The sequence below is a fragment of the Engraulis encrasicolus genome, chromosome 21, assembly GCF_034702125.1.
Source record: "Engraulis encrasicolus isolate BLACKSEA-1 chromosome 21, IST_EnEncr_1.0, whole genome shotgun sequence".
In the NCBI taxonomy this organism is placed as follows: Eukaryota; Metazoa; Chordata; class Actinopteri; order Clupeiformes; family Engraulidae; genus Engraulis; species Engraulis encrasicolus.
This window is the reverse complement of record NC_085877.1, coordinates 12,726,715-12,745,953: the sequence shown is the minus strand read 5'-3', so window position 1 is coordinate 12,745,953 and position 19,239 is coordinate 12,726,715. Positions and strand designations below refer to the sequence as shown.

The 19,239-nt window shown below is 40.9% G+C and overlaps 2 protein-coding genes across 2 annotated transcripts in view; one reads left to right on the top strand and one right to left on the bottom strand.

Annotated features, from left to right (window-relative positions):
- Positions 1 to 450: 450 nt before the first annotated feature.
- cbwd (COBW domain containing) lies at positions 451 to 14,736 on the bottom strand. The gene is made up of 15 exons (XM_063187033.1): positions 14,297 to 14,736; positions 13,800 to 13,886; positions 11,258 to 11,354; positions 10,002 to 10,093; positions 7,600 to 7,659; positions 7,277 to 7,314; positions 7,115 to 7,161; positions 6,446 to 6,532; positions 6,219 to 6,263; positions 5,369 to 5,425; positions 5,027 to 5,078; positions 3,830 to 3,898; positions 3,519 to 3,584; positions 2,201 to 2,330; positions 451 to 1,037 (listed from the first exon to the last, which is right to left on the bottom strand). The coding sequence occupies exons 1-15, from the start codon at positions 14,394 to 14,396 to the stop codon at positions 964 to 966; spliced, it is 1,101 nt and encodes a 366-aa protein (XP_063043103.1). The 5' UTR covers positions 14,397 to 14,736; the 3' UTR covers positions 451 to 963.
- Positions 14,737 to 15,676: 940 nt separating this feature from the next.
- Positions 15,677 to 19,239, top strand: part of dock8 (dedicator of cytokinesis 8) — a 119,212-nt gene continuing 115,649 nt past the window's right edge. Inside the window, exon 1 of the mRNA XM_063186211.1 lies at positions 15,677 to 15,849. Coding sequence (XP_063042281.1) covers positions 15,797 to 15,849 — 53 coding nt within the window. The 5' untranslated portion in view covers positions 15,677 to 15,796. The remainder of the gene's footprint in view (positions 15,850 to 19,239) is intronic.

Genomic DNA, 19,239 nt, shown 5'->3' with positions numbered 1-19,239 from the left:
TTCCTCACCTGACACGCATAGAAATGCGCGCGCCTGCTGTTAACTATCGCCTTTTATCGTTCACTAACACAAACACACTCAAAACTTCCAAATAGCTTACAATGCCATGGAACCGACAACAAGTTTATCATTTGGTTAATATGCAAAGTTGCTCTATTTTGTTACTAAACAGTACTGTTGACGAAACCTCTGTTTAGTTGTTTTTGAGGGGGAAGATCAAGTGAATATCGTTGTATACTTTAAATGTGTCACCATATCTGAGAAGAGTTCAAAGACTGTTGTATAAGGAAATTGTGTTCTGTCTTCGTTCTTGCACAACTGTGGATATATCCCACGGTTTCTTAGTTTATTGAATATTGAATTTGTTTTACTTAGTTTTTAAATAAGTTGGCATGCCTAATAATTTACCACTGGTGAAGCAATTAGGGTCAGAGTGGAGCCACTGCAGTATATTTTTATATCATTTTAATTCTGACATTCAGATTCAGTCACAAAACTCAGCAATCCACAAAACTAGAAAAACTCCACCTAGATCTATGCCACTAAAATTATTTCACTTTAAACAGCTAAAAAAGCATTCCAGGCAAAGACAAAAGTCAAACAGTTGGCGAAGTTGCTATCCTGCTCTTGCCTATTCTCAAAACACAATATCAAGATGGAAAACCACTGAGGATCACACAGAGGAAGGCAGAACGCCGAAACGCGTCTCTGTAATAATGAAAAGAAAGTTGATACATGGTGCGACCCTATTTTACTTTTCAAGATGTAAAACCTCAATGTCCTTGTTTGGGCATTAGTCTGTGTTAGGCAGACATGTCAAAGTGCTCTGGAGATGAATCTCCGACTTGAAGTATCAAATTGAGATCTGATTGTCTGGCTCTCATAGCAGGAAATAGCTTGCACTCGGTAAATCCCTTCTTCACTACTGTTCAAGACCAATCCAACTTTAGAGCCTACAGTCTTTCATGACTTACTATCCTGCTTTAAGACAGTAGCGGTGAAATGTGTCCGCAGTATGTCTCCATCCAGGTATCTCCCTGCAGAGAGAGAGAGAGAGAGAGAGAGAGAGAGAGAGAGAGAGAGAGGGGAAGGGAGAGTGAGTGAGGAAGGGAGAAAGGTTTGAAGTGTGAGAAGAAGAGAAAAGGCCAGGAGGAACAGACAGAAAGAGAGAGAGAGAGAGAGAGAGAGAGAGAGAGAGAGAGAGAGAGAGAGAGAGAGAGAGAGAGAGAGAGAGAGAGATTGAGGGGCAAGAGGAAGAGAGGGAAATGGAGAGCCGAGGGAAAACAAGAGAGTGAGAGAGAGAGAGAGAGAGAGAGAGAGAGAGAGAGAGAGAGAGAAAGAGAGAGAGAGAGAGATAGAGAGTTTCATCAAAGGTGTAAACATAGAGCTACCCACACACCTCAAAAAAAATCTTCCCACTGTATACAAAACACTAATAAAACTCAGGGGTGACGGTTGAGACTGTAGTAACAGTGTGTGGATGATATGGGCCCCCATAGTCTGAGGTGATGACCAGTCACAGTCAGTGTTGCCAGATGGGGCGGTTTCCCACCCAATTGGGCTGTTTAGGATGGAAAAATGATGTAAAAATGGGCGTGGGTTTTTCTGCAGATTTGAGGCTATAGAAGCCAATAGAATTTAGTTTAAATTGTACAGGGTTTAGTGCCTCCAGGTTGGATTTGAGGATTTTTTGGGATGGAAATTATTAGTCACATATGGCAACCCTGCCGCTATACTGTACTACAAAGGCAAAATTACAGATTTTGTTAAAATCGAGTTTAGACTTAAAATGGTCTTCATTACACCTCCTGTATCTTCTGCTGACAAAGAAATTGCTATTATAAATGTGCAGTAACTACAATACCCAACCTAATACCAAGGCTTTGAAGGCATTTTTTCAGTTTCAATGTTGGCTTGGTTACTGCACTTTGCCTTTTGCAGGGCAGTACAGTCCGAGATGAATGGTCAGAGTGTGTGGACGATATGGGCCCCCAGAGTCTGAGGTGAATTGTTGCAGTGCGTCGATGATATGGCCCCAATAGTCTGAGGTGAAATGTTGCAGTGCGTCGATGATATGGCCCCAATAGTCTGAGGTGAATTGTTGCAGTGTGTGGATGATATGGGCCCCCATAGTCTGAGGTGAATTGCAACTGCGTGTGGATGATATGGCCCCCATAGTCTGAGGTGAGGCTGCTGTCACCTATGAAGACAAGGCGGTTGACTCGGGGCTCGTCTGGGGCCCATGCCTCGGGGGTCTCCTCCAGCTCGTAAAGCTCGTGCACCCCTTGCAGCATCACCCGCTTCTCCTTGCCCTCCACACACAGGATGCCCTGCAAGGAGAAACACACACACACAACCACAACATGGCTACTACTTAAGATGTACTTAGAAAAATAAGAAGGTATTGCACACCAATTAAGTCTTTTTGAGGTGCTGGTCATAAATAGGAAAATAAAGAAAATGCTGCGCACCCTGCTCTGTTTTATTTGAAACATGTTTTATACTTCAAACTTGTGTTACTACTTAAGTTGCCATTTAAAATTCATATACTATCAGGATAAAGCATAGTATTTATGAGATATGATTGCAGCCAGTTGTATCAGCAGAATGACCACACACAGTATGCCCTGGGAAAAACAACACAACACAAAATAGATGCACCGGGATGCCCTGGAAGTAGTGCCTAAACACAGGGGAGATTAAACAGACACACACTCACTCACTCACTCACTCACTCACTCACTCACTCACTCACTCACTCACTCACTCACTCACTCACTCACTCACTCACTCACTCACTCACTCACTCACTCACTCACTCACTCACTCACTCACTCACTCACTCACTCACTCACTCACTCACTCACTCACTCACAATGGTGGAAATGCTCAAGAAAAGATGCCACAAAGGAAGGAAAATGCAATAAAGACTGTCTGAACAATATAAACACAAACAATCTGAACGATCTGCTTTGTGCCCAAAATACTGTGTGCTGTGAATGTGAAATGGAGACCCTGTGGGAATACCTTGGGATGCTATTCTTATGCACAAACTGCGAAACGGCATACGGTACAATATTCTCATCATTGCACATTTAATAAATCTTTCAGGAGGACTAAATTGTCCCAAGGCAGGCTCTCTGCAAACATACGTGTTTACTGTGTGATACAGTAACAGGAGTACAGGCAACAACGCACAATAACCACCACCATTTTGTAGGGGTGTAAATCACAGCCTCCATGACGATCAATTTCTTAAGGCAGCGATTTAATTTTTTTCTATACTTAATAATGCTTCATGATATAAGGTTCGATTTTTTTATCCAATTACTTTTCCACTTCTATCATGTTGCACAATTAACAACTAGGGCATTGGGCAGGGCCAGCAATTCGATTATTATGGATACTTGAATGCCCCTCGATACGATTCGATTGGATCGTTGACCATAGGATTGATGCATCGATACATATCGATTATTATTTACACCCCTACCATTTCGCCTTCACTAGTTTCCTACCTTACAGCGAATGACATGCATTGCTGAGCCCTCTTTGTTTTTGAAGCTCTTCTCCCATAACAGATCCTGCGAAGAGAGAAAATGACAAGATATTCTAAAAGCCATTTCAATGGTATTTTCATATTAAGATCACATCAGGGCAATTGGAAAAGGGTTAATGTTATCAGATTTCTCCTAACCAAATACAAACAACAAATAAATATTTCAAAAAAGATATTGTCGAATGGCCAGAATTACACCAAAACTATTACAACACAAACGTATCTGCTGAAACACTGATGCGTTATTTTTCACCATATGAATGAGAGTACCTGGATAAAGAGGTTAAAACGATCTTCAAACACCTCTCCTGGTACTTCGAATGTTGCTGTTAAGATGCTCTACAATTAAGGAAAAGAAAGAGGGGAGAGGTAGTGGTGAGAATAATCATCTAACGTGTTAACATTTTTCTTTTCAGAACATCTATTCCCAATTGGACAACTGATGTGATATTCCGGGAATTCAAAGGAACTTTGAAAACCCAATGACTGAAGTTGTGTAATAAATAAAGTAAAAGGACAGGGGGAAAGTACAAAACACATTTTATTACACAAATGATAAGAGAAACATTTAAATTACTATATCATTCAAGTTGCAGTATCAAAAGGACAGGGGAAAAGTACAAAACACATTTTAACTATATCATTTAAATTACTATATCATCATTGCATACTTTTTATTGTTTTTGGTAATATATATATATTTTTAAAATATTGCCTTTCTTCAAACCCAAGAGTTACCAGTGACAAGATAAGGCAATGGTAGCATCACATTGTAATTTGTGTTGTATCATGGCTTTAGCGAGTGGCTCTAATGTCAAGTGTTTGAACAGCTACCGCAAGTGCCAAGGCCGTTTACACCCCCCTCCCCCCTCCCTACCCCTTCCCAGCCTCTCCCCTCCCCTCTCCACACCTCCCAGAGAACACTTCCTACTGGCATCAAAAGGGACACTTGGCAAGATATTTAGGCATTGTGTGGAAGTGTTAAAGTTACACACTTCCTTTCTCATTTGGTATAACAACAGAAAAGAGGGGATGGGGTCTGGGCTGCTGGGGAGGAGGGGATGCAGGCAGCTCGTTTGCATGAAAAGGGTACTGGGGAAGGAGATGATGGTGCATGTGTGTGTGTGTGTGTGTGTGTGTGTGTGAGTGTGAGTGTGAGTGTGAGTGTGAGTGTGAGTGTGAGTGTGAGAGAGAGAGAGAGAGAGAGAGAGAGAGAGAGAGAGAGAGAGAGAGAGAGAGAGAGAAAGAATCGGGAGAGGAGAGAGAGCTGACGCGGGAAAGAGGGTGCAGCTGTGAACAGATGATGCAGGGGACACTTCCCGTTGATTGGGGACAAGAGTGGCAATATAGTCGCTCATGAGACAGTCACAGCCATAGCCTATATGTTAGCTCTTTTGTCTATTGTCTTTTGTTTCATTTGCACACACACACAGAATCACACACAGGATCACACACAGGCACTCATACCTTGTCTAGGTGTGGATGTGTAGACCTCAAAACTTGTAGCTTCTCTGTCAACCTAAGATCAAAAAAATAAGAATAAGGGAAAAAGAAAACTCTCACTCTTTATTTTAATCAAGTTTCTGCTTCAATTAGTTCATTGCTATGATACATAACGGTTGTAGCCTTTAAATGTATCCGTATTTGCATTGCAAATCAAAATGGATATTTTTTCATGAATAACAGAAGGCGAAATACAAATTGAGAGAATTTACTTTAAATCAATAATTTACATCAGACTATAAGCCAATGCATATTTGAGCAAGGGGGAAGACTGGTGATTCGCCCTAGGGCACTGGGCAGTCTTACCTCGCTAAATCTTGAATGTCGAATGAATGCAAATCCAGCACTTTGGATAAGTCAACTCTGAAATACACAACAAGCACAATGCATACTGGCATTTGACCTTTGTATGTAGAATACTCTATAACAAAAGACAGGCATGGTGACCTTTGACTTCATTTTGAGTATTCCATATATAAAAAAATCTGCTATTGATTATAATTGAGGACTATGTAGATATTTCAGCAGAATGATAAAGATTTTGGGGTTATTTGGATATAAAAAGGACAGAGAATGTGTGCCCAGTTCTAAGTAAACCAGGCGCTGGACCAAACATTTTGACAGTGTGGATATGCGCCTCAGTCTGGTCTGAGAAGCCTTCATGTGACATGCATGAGATCACAGCAATGTCATTTCTATATATGCAGAGGACTTTTCTCCCTCCTCGATCACAAAAACGGAGACAATATTGAGCGTCATTCAAGAGTGACCACCAAGCAGGCGATGACTGTGATTGTTTTTCTATCTTTCAAGCAGGTCCAATTTTACGCTTTGGTATGTCAACTGATGTGAGGAAAAATACATATTTTTTATCTGAGTCATCAAAATGTATGGCCAAAATGAATGAATGAAAATGGAAAAATAAACAGTGTCTTAATGTAAGCCTAGATAAATAATAAATATTAATTTAAGGGACAGTTAGACACAGCTACATTAAGTAAGTACCTTTAAACTGATCACAGAGTATTGTGCATATATTCCCAGGCATTTTTTGTACATATATAATCTATCCTTCTAATGGAAACTATGACAAATTAATTAATATGCATAATTATTAGACATGAACATCAAAACCCTGTGACCCATTTACACTCACTTTGATTTCTGTGTTTCCATCACTCTAACAAGTCCATTTATGGATCTGCAGAACACAGGAGAAAGGTATTGTGATAGATTAATTTATATGTTCGTTTCTGGCTCAGCACTACAGACTACATCATTGCAATATCAGGACAAACAAAAAGATTTGTGATGACACAACGTGTAGTTTGAATAACACTTGTTGACCTGAACATACGTATAAAAACTCTTGCATGTACATACCCCACAGTGTCCCTCACTTGTTGCAACTCCTGTTCGTTCACAAGATCTGTCTTATTAATAATCAGTAGATCTGCCAGAGCCACCTGTCTGAACAGAGGGAAGCATTGAGAGTAAATGATCAGCACTAGATTGTAAGTTTAATGCAAGTTGAGATAACAACATATGAAATATTTGATCAGGGATTCCATAAAACGAGTATCAAATTAATTTGGTAAGGGGGAGTTAAATGTCCTCTTCTGAATGCAAGCTAGGGAAGGAATAACCACAAAATGAACACTGAAAGAGAAGACACTAAAGGCCTAGAAGCACTCAGGAGACTGTGCAAACAGTGTTACTCAGGCACTGTACCAAGTGAAGTGTAAGTAAATAAAAAGGCCCATGTGTTTTTAAACAGAATTGCCATGTTGAATTAAAGGCTTTTTAAAAAAAACTTTTTTTTAACATTTTTCTCAAATCTCAAAGTGCCTCTGCTTTTTCCTTCCCCGCTCTTTTGAACACTGAAAGAGTTTAGGAATGAATGTAAAGATCAAACTGCTGAGTCTAGAAAGGCATTTTCCTATTCTGTTATGGACATCAGACAGATAGACAGGCATACATACAGGCATACAAACAAGCGGGTAGAGATAAAGGCTCACAAACCCCATGCTAGATAACCAAAAAAGTTATTACCTTGTGGCTTCATTGACGAGACCTTCTGGTTTCTCCTCTGTCAGATGCTAAATGGTCAAGACATGAATAAAACAAATATCGGGTTACTGAAGGGTCTGATGTCCTGATCTGCCCTATTATTTTTCAGATATGTCATATGCCACAAAACGATCCAATAACTACCTGCATTGCAAATTTTGCATCAATAACCGTAACAATGCCTATGAGAGACAAGACAAAAAGAGGGCATTACACAAGACAGCTTGACATTTACAGCCTTTTCATACCCTGACAAATAGACATAGATCATAAGCTTGTTTCTTCTCTTGTCCATTAAGCTACCAAAATATTCTTCAGTTGCAATGTCACAGACTGAATACACTGAAAGTTAATTAACTTTATATTTTCAGCATTGTAACTTCTACATTAATTCTCATTTCACATGTACATTTATATTACACATTCCATTTCCTTTCACTATTCATTTAGACCCAGGACATACTCACCATCTAAATACACGTCACTCCCAAGCTCAGCATCAACCCAGAATATGGAGGCTACCGCTCCTACAAGATAAAATTTGAGTACATATCAGACAGTGCACAATGTTTACTATATGGGCAGTCATGGGTGAGCGGTTAGGGCGTCAGACTTGCATCCCAGAGGTTGCCGGTTCGACTCCCGACCCGCCAGGTTGGTGGGGGGAGTAATCAACCAGTGCTCTCCTCCATCCTCCTCCATGACTGAGGTACCCTGAGCATGGTACCGTCCCACCGCACTGCTCCCCATGGGGCGCCACTGAGGGCTGCCCCCTTGCACGGGTGAGGCATAAATGCAATTTCGTTGTGTGCAGTGTTCACTTGTGTGCTGTGGAGTGCTGTGTCACAATGACAAATGGGAGTTGGAGTTTCCCAATGGGCTTTCACTTTTTCACTTTTTTATATGCAATGAAATACATTGTTTTTACCAAAAAGCCTTAGCAGACCCAAAGAAGTTCATAACAAGAACAAGCACTCAGAGAGTGCAAACCTCCGCCAAGGCTATGTGGTCACTGACGCCATTACTGTGCTGTGGAATCAAGTGCATATAATACAACTCACAAACATTTGACTATGTTACACCCTTATTTTGTTCAAGCCTTTCTGCCTTGTTTTTTTTTTTTGGAGTTGGAAAGCGGAATGTCAAAATTCACCCTATCCTGCAATGGTGAAGAATCTTTTAACAACTCTACAAAATTTCATCAATATCTGTTCATAGTTTTTTGAGTTCTTCTGCTGACAGACAAAAAAAAAGCCAATGCGACCAAAAACATAACCTCCTTGGCGTAGGTAATAAAGCTATGTGGCAATGAGTGAATGAAAAGGCTCTAAATCATATGCTGGTCTAAATACTGTACATCTTAGAAATATAAGACCCATGAATGGGAGAGCCTTTTTCAAGGCAAGTAGAAGTCACCGATTAGTACAGCTATTCTGCAGCCAGCAACAGTGACATACTGTCTGGATGCACATTGAGAGGACGAGTGGTACGAGATGTCAGGCCTGCCTCTGTCAGCAGTGCACACTCAGCTCTGCTACAGCACACCCGCACGAAACAGAAGAGGCCGGCCTGACACCTGTCAATCAATCTCAACTCAGACGTTCTGGTCTGGTCTGGGCTCTGGTCTGGCTGTCAGGTACAGGTGCCTGATGATGACATCAACAGATTTCCATCGTGTGGATCTTCAGCTAAACTTAATGAGGTTGTGTGGTTGTGTGGTCACAAATATCGTATTCAGGCCAACAGAAAAAAACGTGACCGTGCCCGTTGCTACACCTCCTCTCGAACTGACTTACATGTTCATGCCAAAAATAATACCATCATCCATTTGTGTGGTGCTTTACTTAAAGTTAACAAATGAGACTGTCAGGTTGTGATGACACCAGATGACCACAACCACTAAGGCCAGTTTGATATGGATTATGGATATGTCTTGTATTTTCTTCTATTCTTCCCCTACATGTTAAATGTTCAATGTTCAATGCCAAATGTTAAATTGTTATTTATTACTCTATCACCTATTGTACTGGTTACCACTGGTCCATCACTGTCACTCACCAATGTTAAATGCTCAGTATTATTTATTACTTCATCACTTTACTGGTATCGGACCATCAATGTTACTTGTCCTGTCCTGCACGTGATGTCAGTCTGTAAATGTCAGTCCTATGTATGTCTATGTCCTTCATGGTATAGAGACAAAACGTATTTTCAATTTCCTTGTATGACCTGAGCATATGAAGAAACTGACAATAAAAGCAGACTTGACTTAACTTGATTATTATGTCTATCATATCTTTCCCCAATAGTTATTCTAGGAGACCTAAGCATTCACGAAAACAAACATATGGACAGTATTGCCCCAGTTAAAGTCCTATGTTTCTCTCCTTCCATCCTCCAGTATAAAGCATGAATAGCTTCAAAGTGATGTGGACGGGACTTGAGCTAAATCTAGGGCTATCTATGTGATATGTTTTTTTATGTTCATCAAATAAATAAATCTTTGTCCACAAATGATGTCAGGGCAACATGAGAATTAACAACAAAATAATTATATTGCTGGTACTAACCCTTAATAACATATAACTATTTTCCCCACTGGTAAGCATGATAATATAGGGAAGTATTTCTCAACAGGGGCTCTAAAGCCCCCCAGGGAGCCCTAGGGGAGTGTTGAGAACGATACTGCTGGGGGGTGCTCAGTTGCCATTGAGGGGCATTAATACATTTATTTTTTAATACTAAGAGGGCGTTGGCAGACTTATGATGAGGACAAGGGCCTGCTTGCTCAAAAAAGGTTGAGAACCACCGATATAGAGCATAAATGGCTCCAAAAGGGATGTGGGCGGGGCTTGAGCTACAGCTTTACCTGGGTCAGCCAATCCGGTGGTCTCCAGCAAGATGTAGTCAAACTTCCCTTTCTTCTCCATCAGGTTTTCTATGGCTTTCAGGCCATTGTCCCTGCAGGAATAACACAGGAAGCAGAGGCCATTGTCATTCTGAGCAGCAGGGCAACCACTACACAACAAATGGGGCAAATCTATGTTCTCTCTTAATGGTGATGATTTGCAGAACACCTTCCCTAGACACCTCTAACAACAAAAGATTTAACTTAAAAAAAGCAACTGGAAAGTGCCTCTGAACTATGCCTATCAGTTCAATAGCCCATTTGTGTTTTTTTCCCATCAGAAACAATCACTGGACAGCAAAAACACAACTGACAGCAAAAACATGACAGACAGCGAAACATAACCTCTTTGGAGGCGATACCAACAACAGCAAAAAACTGGTACATCAAAGTTAAGTAAGGAAGATACAAGAAACTGAGGATTGACATAATATTGTATTCTTTGGTCTTGAGCACCTTGGAACTCTCACTCTTTGATTGGAAATCCCCACAACTAAGACCACAAATCTGCCGGTTACAAATAGGCGGGTATTTTGATAACAGAACATTGTTCTTCCCTCGGTATCCCAAAATATGTTTGGTCACGCATCAGTGAATCCACATAAATATGCTGCTGAGAGCTGTCACCAAAAATTAGAGTCTGTCTGTGCATTTATTTTCTAAATATATGCTACTCATTCAGAAATGTAAAGTTTCCATGAATATTTACTAAGTAAACTTTATACACTAATATTTACTGGTGACCAAAGTACAGTATGTTTTGTAGCCCAAGATGTCTATGAATGGTTATTCAAAATGGCAGACATGGAGAATATTCACCTATTCATGTATGAAATGTGCAAATTTCCAAGTCATGATTAATACTCTAGAATTGATGGTGATGATAAATATGCAGTACATGAAAGAGATAGCATTTGTGAATGGGCAGAATACATTCTGTAAATTAACGACAAAAAACATACATATTCTACCTTTAAAGTGAGAACTAATAACCCTTTTCACCTTGACATCAGACAAGTTCTGTTTTGAGGCAAAGAAGGACAAACTATTACCATCTATAAGTTACTTCTATGCCAGAGAATGCAACTTAGACACATTTATATTTATATGCAACTTTTATTTGAATGCACTGAAATGTTCAGTGTTGGAAGGTGTCAGAAGTCACTTGAAAAGGGGCCACTAAGTGCAAGGGTAAGAAACAGGGATGCATGGCATACTTGACGGAGCAGCAGAGGCAGCCGTTCCTCAGCTCCAGCCACTCCTCATAGAGCTCCCCTTCTTGGCTCACCGACAGAGACTTCTCCAGAGCGCTACCTAGTGGAGAAAGACAGCACTGCATTAGGAAAAGCAGCAAGGAGAGTGGTGTTTTGACCTTTGTCATAGATAAAGTTCAGTACACTAGATGTCCGGTCCAGCCTTTTGGTATGGCCGAACCACATTCAGGCAGCTGACTTTGCATGTTAGGCAGTGTGTATTATTCTGTTATTATTGAAACTCTCAAAATGACTGAATGATTGAAAAGCAATACTAAGTCAGCTGTACATAACCCCATTAGAACATAACATCAGTTGCATATAACCAGTTTTATCACCTATCTCATGCATAATGACATTGATGGGTGGACTCCCCATTTGCCTACATGTCTTGGATTCCCTAATTGACGCTCCCAACGCAGGACGCTCCCCTGTCGGCTCGCTCCCACTAGCCAGACTATCGGTCCCACCACCATATACAGTGTTTCCCACAGAAATTTTGGAAACTATGGGGGCAGCCGGGATTTTTTTACCGGGGGGTCTTTTCACGCGGGCCTTTGGGGGTGGGGGGGGGGTTTGTATTCACGCAGTGTAAATGCAAAATGGCAAAACAATGAGTACAGTATGACATTGGCGCATGGAGAAACTATAGGCCTAGGCCTGCATTTCAGCCATTTATATTTTGAGAAAGAAGGCTACATAACATTTTACACATGATATTAGTAGTACATTGTCATTTATAGGCTATATATATTTTTAAATGCAATACCGTGAATCATTTCTGTTTACAACACAGTTTCATTCGTCCCTCATGCAGGGGTCTATGTAATGAATAAAATAATAAAACAAAATAGGAGCAGAGATAAGAATTTAAGAGTAGTATACTGTGAAATTGTTAACGCATAGACAAAAAGGGTCTAAGAGGGTAGGCTGTGCCTTTTCCCCACACACATATAGGCGTACACATTCTACATGAGGGGTGCTGGTCACAGGGCCAGTTTTTCAAAATTCCTCCCATTAAAAGGGCTGAATAACACATTACACATTTATGTCTATATTCACATTCATTACACATTCATTTCTATATGCAGCCCGATGTCTCCTCTGCCGTGTCAATGAAGGCCTGTCACCTAACTCAACTGTAAAACAAAGCCTGGGGAGTGTTAGTAAACTCATCCCAACTGTCCCTTAACAACTTGACTAGGCTTTTGATCCTTCTGTATTTCAAGCACTCATGGTTTTCTCTATGGGGTGTATTTACTCCAGAAGGAAAATACGAAGGAAATCTTAATTCAAATCGTTTTTAACAAAAACGGAAAGCGTGAAAAAAAAAAAAAGTAAAAAAAAAAAAAAAAAAAACATTCTACATGAGGGGTGCTGGTCACAGGGCCAGTTTTTCAAAATTCCTCCCATTAAAAGGGCTGAACAACATATTACACATTTATGTCTATATTCACATTCATTACACATTCATTTCTATATGCAGCCCGATGTCTCCTCTGCCGTGTCAATGAAGGTCTGTCACCTAACTCAACTGTAAAACAAAGCCTGGGGAGTGTTAGTAAACTCATCCCAACTGTCCCTTAACAACTTGACTAGGCTTTTGACCCCTCTGTCTTTCAAGCACTTGTGGTTTTCTCTATGGGATGTATTTACTCCAGGAGGAAAATGCGAAGGAAATCGTAATTCGAATCGTTTTTAAAAAAAACGGAACTCGTTTAAAAAAAAAAAAAAAGTAAAAAAAAAAAAAAAAAAATTTTTTTTTTTTTTTACATTTTCGAAACTATGGCGGCCAAATTTAAGCTGGTGGGCCGCCATAGTTTCCTCTATGTATGGGAAACACTGATATAACGGAGCTAGTTATCTTTTTGATGTTAGTTTTTTGTTTCTAACCCTAACCCTAACCCTAACCCTAACCTTAACCCTAAACCTAACTTGCTTGTATGTGGCAGTGTATGATAATACGTGAAATATAATCGGGTGGGACTACACGTCCGGGAGTGATAGAAACACCTGGGACTGCACGTCCGGGAGCGATCTCAGTTGGGACTGTCCATCTACCACCGAATGTCTTGCAGCCTCATGATTCCCATTAGGCCTACCTATGCTCAAAAAGGAGGAGTTGGGATAACATTGAAGATATAGAGTAGAGTAGAGTAATTTTATTGATCCCGGCTGGAAATTCAGGGGGAATGTACTTTTGAAATCAATATTATTTCTGCTGACCTGTGCATCATTGTTTTAAAAAAAGCTTTAAACGCAACAACAAAGCACAGTCGACCCAGATTAAAATATAGTCTTGCTGAGTGAAAGGAAGAATCAAGGCTTCCAGCAACTGCACAGAGGTAGGAATTTGAACTACTATGAAGTCCGTATGGGTGCACTGTATTGCTAAAGCCTTTCTATCAACTAGGTGCTGTGCAGTGTGCACAATATGGCAAAACCACAGCAACAAGAGGCAGTCCTTTATTTGCAATAGTGTGGATGTGTTATGAGATGACCTTACCTTCACCAAATTCGTTTAAGATGACAGCTATTCGTTTGCTGTGCTGCTCGGTTAGGATGTAATTTAATAGCGTCGTCTTTCCTGCACCTGTAAATGGAATAAACGCATTTTGACCAATAATCGAAACATCAATGATGACTGGGGGAAAATGTCCAGTCCAACTGTAGCCAGTCCAGCTGTAGCCATTAATGCATTCATTCGTTCGTTCATTCATTCATTATCTAGGCTACTTCCAAACGTTTTGCATCATTCTCACAAAGGTTGGCCACACTTACGATACAATGTAGCTTTGCAAGAATGTAGCCATTAGACTTGTGGTTCGCAACTATGTTGCTGATAGCATTCCATTTCCCAATGTTAACTGTAGCCATCCGTAATCAAAACAGGCCTGTTCATCGCATTGCACATTGAACATTCTGTTCGCTGGCCTCGGCTGTCGAACTGGCCACAAAAAACACATAGATAGGCCTACATAATATAATATCGCCGAACCTCACCTAAATAGCCAGTGATTATCGTGACAGGTATCTGCGAGGTTGGACCATCTCCACTTGTCTTTTCAATGGGTACCAACTCAGGACAGTCGTCCTCGTCCATGACTAGGTAGGTAGGCTAATGTTTCCACCGAGGCGTACGACTTCTATTCAGTGTTACCAACACGAGTATCGTTTGACTTTTGAAGGGAGAGGAATTAATAGAAGCTATCAAGTTGACAGCATTAACTTTCGCGTCGAATTTTAGCCCTGCCTCATTTCAAAGGTGCCTTACCAAACCAGCATTCGCTTGATACATTTGGCAACTGGTTACACAAGTCTAGCCAAATTAGTTATGATTTTCAAACACGCGCAAATCCTTATACTTGCATACAAATTACATTAATTTTCATAGTCCGTTAAGCAATGGAGCTTCACATTACACGCTGGTTGTGATGTGTGTAGGTAAATGTCGTCCCCTAGGAAGTATAACCTACAATTGGTTCCCACACGTTTCACCAAGTTGTGGCACAGGTCATCTTATTCAAGAAAATAGGTCAGAGAATTATGTAAAATGTTCAAATTCAAATATTTGGTATTCCGTATTCAAAGAAAAACAACAATAGTTTTATATGAGCTTCGATGTGTATCAGGTTGGGAGCTCAGGTTTCATGGGCCAAGCTGATGTCACAGCATGAGCGCACGGGGGCGCGAGAGCTCCGTTGAATGTGGCGCAATAGTAGTGCACCTGTCCAAACCTGGTCAGATTTTTTTAGTCATTTAAAAAACATCGAAATCAAAATGAATACAGATATATGTCAAAACACAATAGCCTAGCACGATACTACCGAGAAAACAATATACCAAATCTAACCTAGGCCTAATTAAAACAAACAAAAATAGGCCTAGGCCTACCCTAACATAGCCTAACGATGCTGGTATAATGACAATACAGAATAAGACATAACCTCTAGGGGAGAATATGTACGGAAAAAATATGTTGATCTTACTGTCAACTTTGGCTAACAATTCATATAATGCCAGCATTGAAATTGCACAACCAATTCAAATGGGCCTATAATAACTAAGTAATTTGACAATAAAATAGGCCTAATACACTCTCCAATCCGTAGGTATATGAGCCATAGAAATAGATACTCTAGATCTATCCTTCTATTTTTAAAGACTACATTTTTTCTTAATAGCTATTGTGGTCTAGGATAAGCAAGCGGTGCGACGACCCTCTCTGCCATCTCCTGTGAAGATCAGTGGGCGCACTATCAGGGACACTCATCTCAAGTGTTTATTTTGTAAGCATGGACCCAACGTAGACATGCCCTGCCCCTCTCTCACAGCAGACGGCGAGTAGTTGGGAAGTTGAAATGCGGAAGTTTCCACCCAGAAAACCGCTGCCACCGCTACGGCGAGGATGAAGCTTGGAGGGCAGTGATGACATTTGTACCGCAACTATAGTATGGTGGATACCCCGCTCACCGTGCCGCCGAGGAGACACTGAAACTTCGCATGGCGAGTCAACCCGGTTCGGAGCGACGTGCGTTCGCTCTGAAAATCAACAGGTATGGACGGTCCACTATGGCCACTTCCACGCGCTTTCACACCTTTATTACAACTTCGTTATCTGCTGCGTGAATTGTCTGGCGCGCTCCGTCAAAGCTCTGTACTACAGGTTTGCAGCCAGATTCCGGAGCATGCAGCTACACGTTCCGCATGTTAATGTCTGGGTGTGCTGCTTCTCTCCCTCAGTAACCAACTTTGCAGCACAGGACAGCTTTTTTGGCACTTTGTTGTTATTGTTAGGACACAGTGGCAGCTCGTGACAGTCCATGGCGCTACTCCCAATAATGTTTGAGCATCAACTGCACTTGTCACTCGACATATTGTCTCCTATCATTCATTTCGGGTAAAAGTATTGGGTAATAATGGAAAGAAAGGGGGAGGACACAGTTTGAGACCTAAACTTGGGGTTCTATTTTTCACACGTGTGTCTTTTAAACGCAGTTGATGTTCTTTTTCCCTCAACGATAAGCGGGGAAAATAAATACTAATTGCCCGATCATTTCCGTTCTGCTCCTAAAGTAGAGCTCGTGTCTATGGATCATTTCCTGCCGAGGAAATTGAAGTGCATGATGTGAATGTATGAAACGCGAAGTGTACAGTCTCGTGGAGCTTCAACGTGGAAGTGCTGGTTATTGTTTTAGCTCTGACTGTTCGCAGCTGGAGAGGAAGTAGGCTTATATGGAGTAAAAATAAATGAGATGACAGGAGTGGTAAAGCTGTAGAGCTGTGGTGGGCAGATGTGTGAGTGTGACTATTGGTTTCTTCTTCTTCTTCTTCTTCTTCTTCTTCTTCTTCTTCTTCTTCTTCTTCTTCTTCTTCTTCTTCTTCTTCTTCTTCTTCTTCTTCTTCTTCTTCTTCTTCTTCTTCTTCTTCAGGGCTGTTTGTTTTTGTTTGTTTGATGTCATCATGACAGGATGCCATCTTTAAACAGCAACACTTGTAACCAGTAAGGGGAAGCCAAACATGTGAATGAATTGCCTTTTTATCAGTCAGTTATCTAAAAAATGAAAGGAGTTGTCTAAAATGTATGGTATTAATAGAAGGAGGTAGGCTACACAGCTGTCAGAGGTAATAGCCTGGCCTATGCAGCTGTCACTTGCTTGAGACTGATATGTCAGCATGAGCTAAGTGGTGCGATATTGCTCCCCAGTTAGCCAACACAAAGTAATTGGCTCTCAGCATGAAGCAGGTGTCTCTGTTGATTTGTTTTAGTGGCTAGTCCATCTAATCATCTGAAGAATGTGTCGGTTCTGCATGACTGCGCGATTGTCTTTTTAAACCCCACTTGTGCTTAATCAGTGGAAAGAAACAGCAGCGGTGGTGTTTCATTTGTTCATCAAGTTTCACTTCTTCAGTCCGCCATGAGATTTGCAAGGGAAACGTATGTCAAGGGAAGAGCACAGATAAGCTTCTGTGTGGTTTTGGTTGAGTGGGATTCTTTCTGTCCATCAGTGTTGTTACACTATGTTACACCGCTGCCACTCATACTTGGAGTGCAAATTGTAAAGCATGGCAGAGTAGGCTACATGTCTAAATCTCAGGTTCTTCTTGGCAATAATCTCCAGGTTGCATGAATGGCCATCATTTAGAGATAGGAGAGCCATAGTGTATCCATTGAATGGCTTTAGGTAGGTGGGGTTTCAGTCTAAACAATGAACAGATGTCATAATATTACAGCTCACTCAGCATTGTGAGTCAGTAAGCCAAGTATGGATACATTACTCATTTTCTCTCTAAAACAAGGTAGCACAGGAAAGGCGCCCTATACGCGTGTATCAGAGAAGACAATAGCAAACAGTGTGTGTGCGTGAACTCTCTTGTCTGGTTTTGTAAGAAGGGTTATTCCATACCAAATTCAATGACATTTAGAGGAAGTATAGTGGTAGTTGTCTTCTCTCCCTGGCTGTGTTATAATGTTATTTTGAAGATGGATATTAAGATTTTCAGTGTATTTTGTTATGTTTGTTTCTGCCATGTGATTCATTAAACAGTCAGTTGTATTAATCAATTCTGTAGGCCTATGTCATGAGCCATGGTCTAATGGTTAGGTGTTTCAGTCTTGTAATCAAAAGTGTTCCCGTTTTAATCCCATACTATCCATGGGTGCAGTGCCCTTGAGCAAGGCACTTAACCCCTCGTTGCTCCAGGGACTGTAACCAATACCCTCTACCTAAATAACTGTAAGTCACTTTGGATAAAAGTGTCAGTGAACTGTAATGTAAATGTGTAATGAGCTGTCTTAACTCCTAATTTGAGGATAACAGGGTTACTGCTAATACATGAACAACTTTACCAGAGTTTTGTCTTGTTCTGACTTAAAAATTAGTTTGATGTGGAAGAGAATGCGTTGTCGTATATAACCTTAACTTTAGACATATAAATCTCTTGAAAGGGAATTTTGACACAGACAGCACTCAAAACCATGAACTCGTAAAAGAGCCTGTTGAAAAGAAGGAACTGAAAGTGCAGATGGATAGAAACACAGAGGCTTGATGGAGGAGACCAGTCCGCACAGCAGTCTTGTTCCTGGTCACCTGACCTAGTGCTTTGTGACTAGGTAGATCCTACTGGAAATCATTGATGTGTAATTATATTATTTCTTGTGCTCTGTTAGAGAGCTGGTTGGCAAACTAAACAGGCAAACTACTGTATGCCTGCAGAAGGGTCCATCGTCCCGAAATGTTATAATAGAATGATAAAATATTAGAAGAAAAAATATTCTTTTTATGTAAAAAAATATAAAAAAGTGGGACCAGTGAAATCTTTATTGAAGCCGACTTTCTCTCGTTGTTTTGGGGAGCTGTCCATGTCAAAAATGAGGAAGCAAATGAGCTGACCCCTGTACAGCAACCTGGTGCCCAAAGGGCCACCTACAGCACTTTCAGTGGCAAAGCTGATCACAGCATCTAGGCATCTTGGGTAGTCTACGCCTCTCTCTGTGTGTTATACAGGGCCAGCGGTAGGCATACAGTAGGCTGACTAGGCGATCGCCTAGGGCACCAAACATCTTGGGGGCGCCATAGTAATGCTCACAATAAAATTAAAACATCAAGCATAATACAACATGAAGCCTTATGACTTGATCATTATGCACCCAGTACTGTATGCAGCTACAGTAGATCTGTGCTAGATCAGATGTACGACACTATGCTTACTGATGTCAATTTCTAGATGAACGAAAAGTCAAATTATTACTTTGTGTTTACTGTCCATAAAAAGGATGCATGGAGGGAGCTCCCCTAGGGACCAAACTGACTAGAACCAGCCCTGGTGTTATGATTCAGCACTTTACTTTAGGGCATGCCCTTTTTAGACTGAGGAAGAGCCTTTGGGGTGCAAATGTTGCACATTACTGTATAGCCAAGCAGAGATTCTGCAGGGTGTGGGCA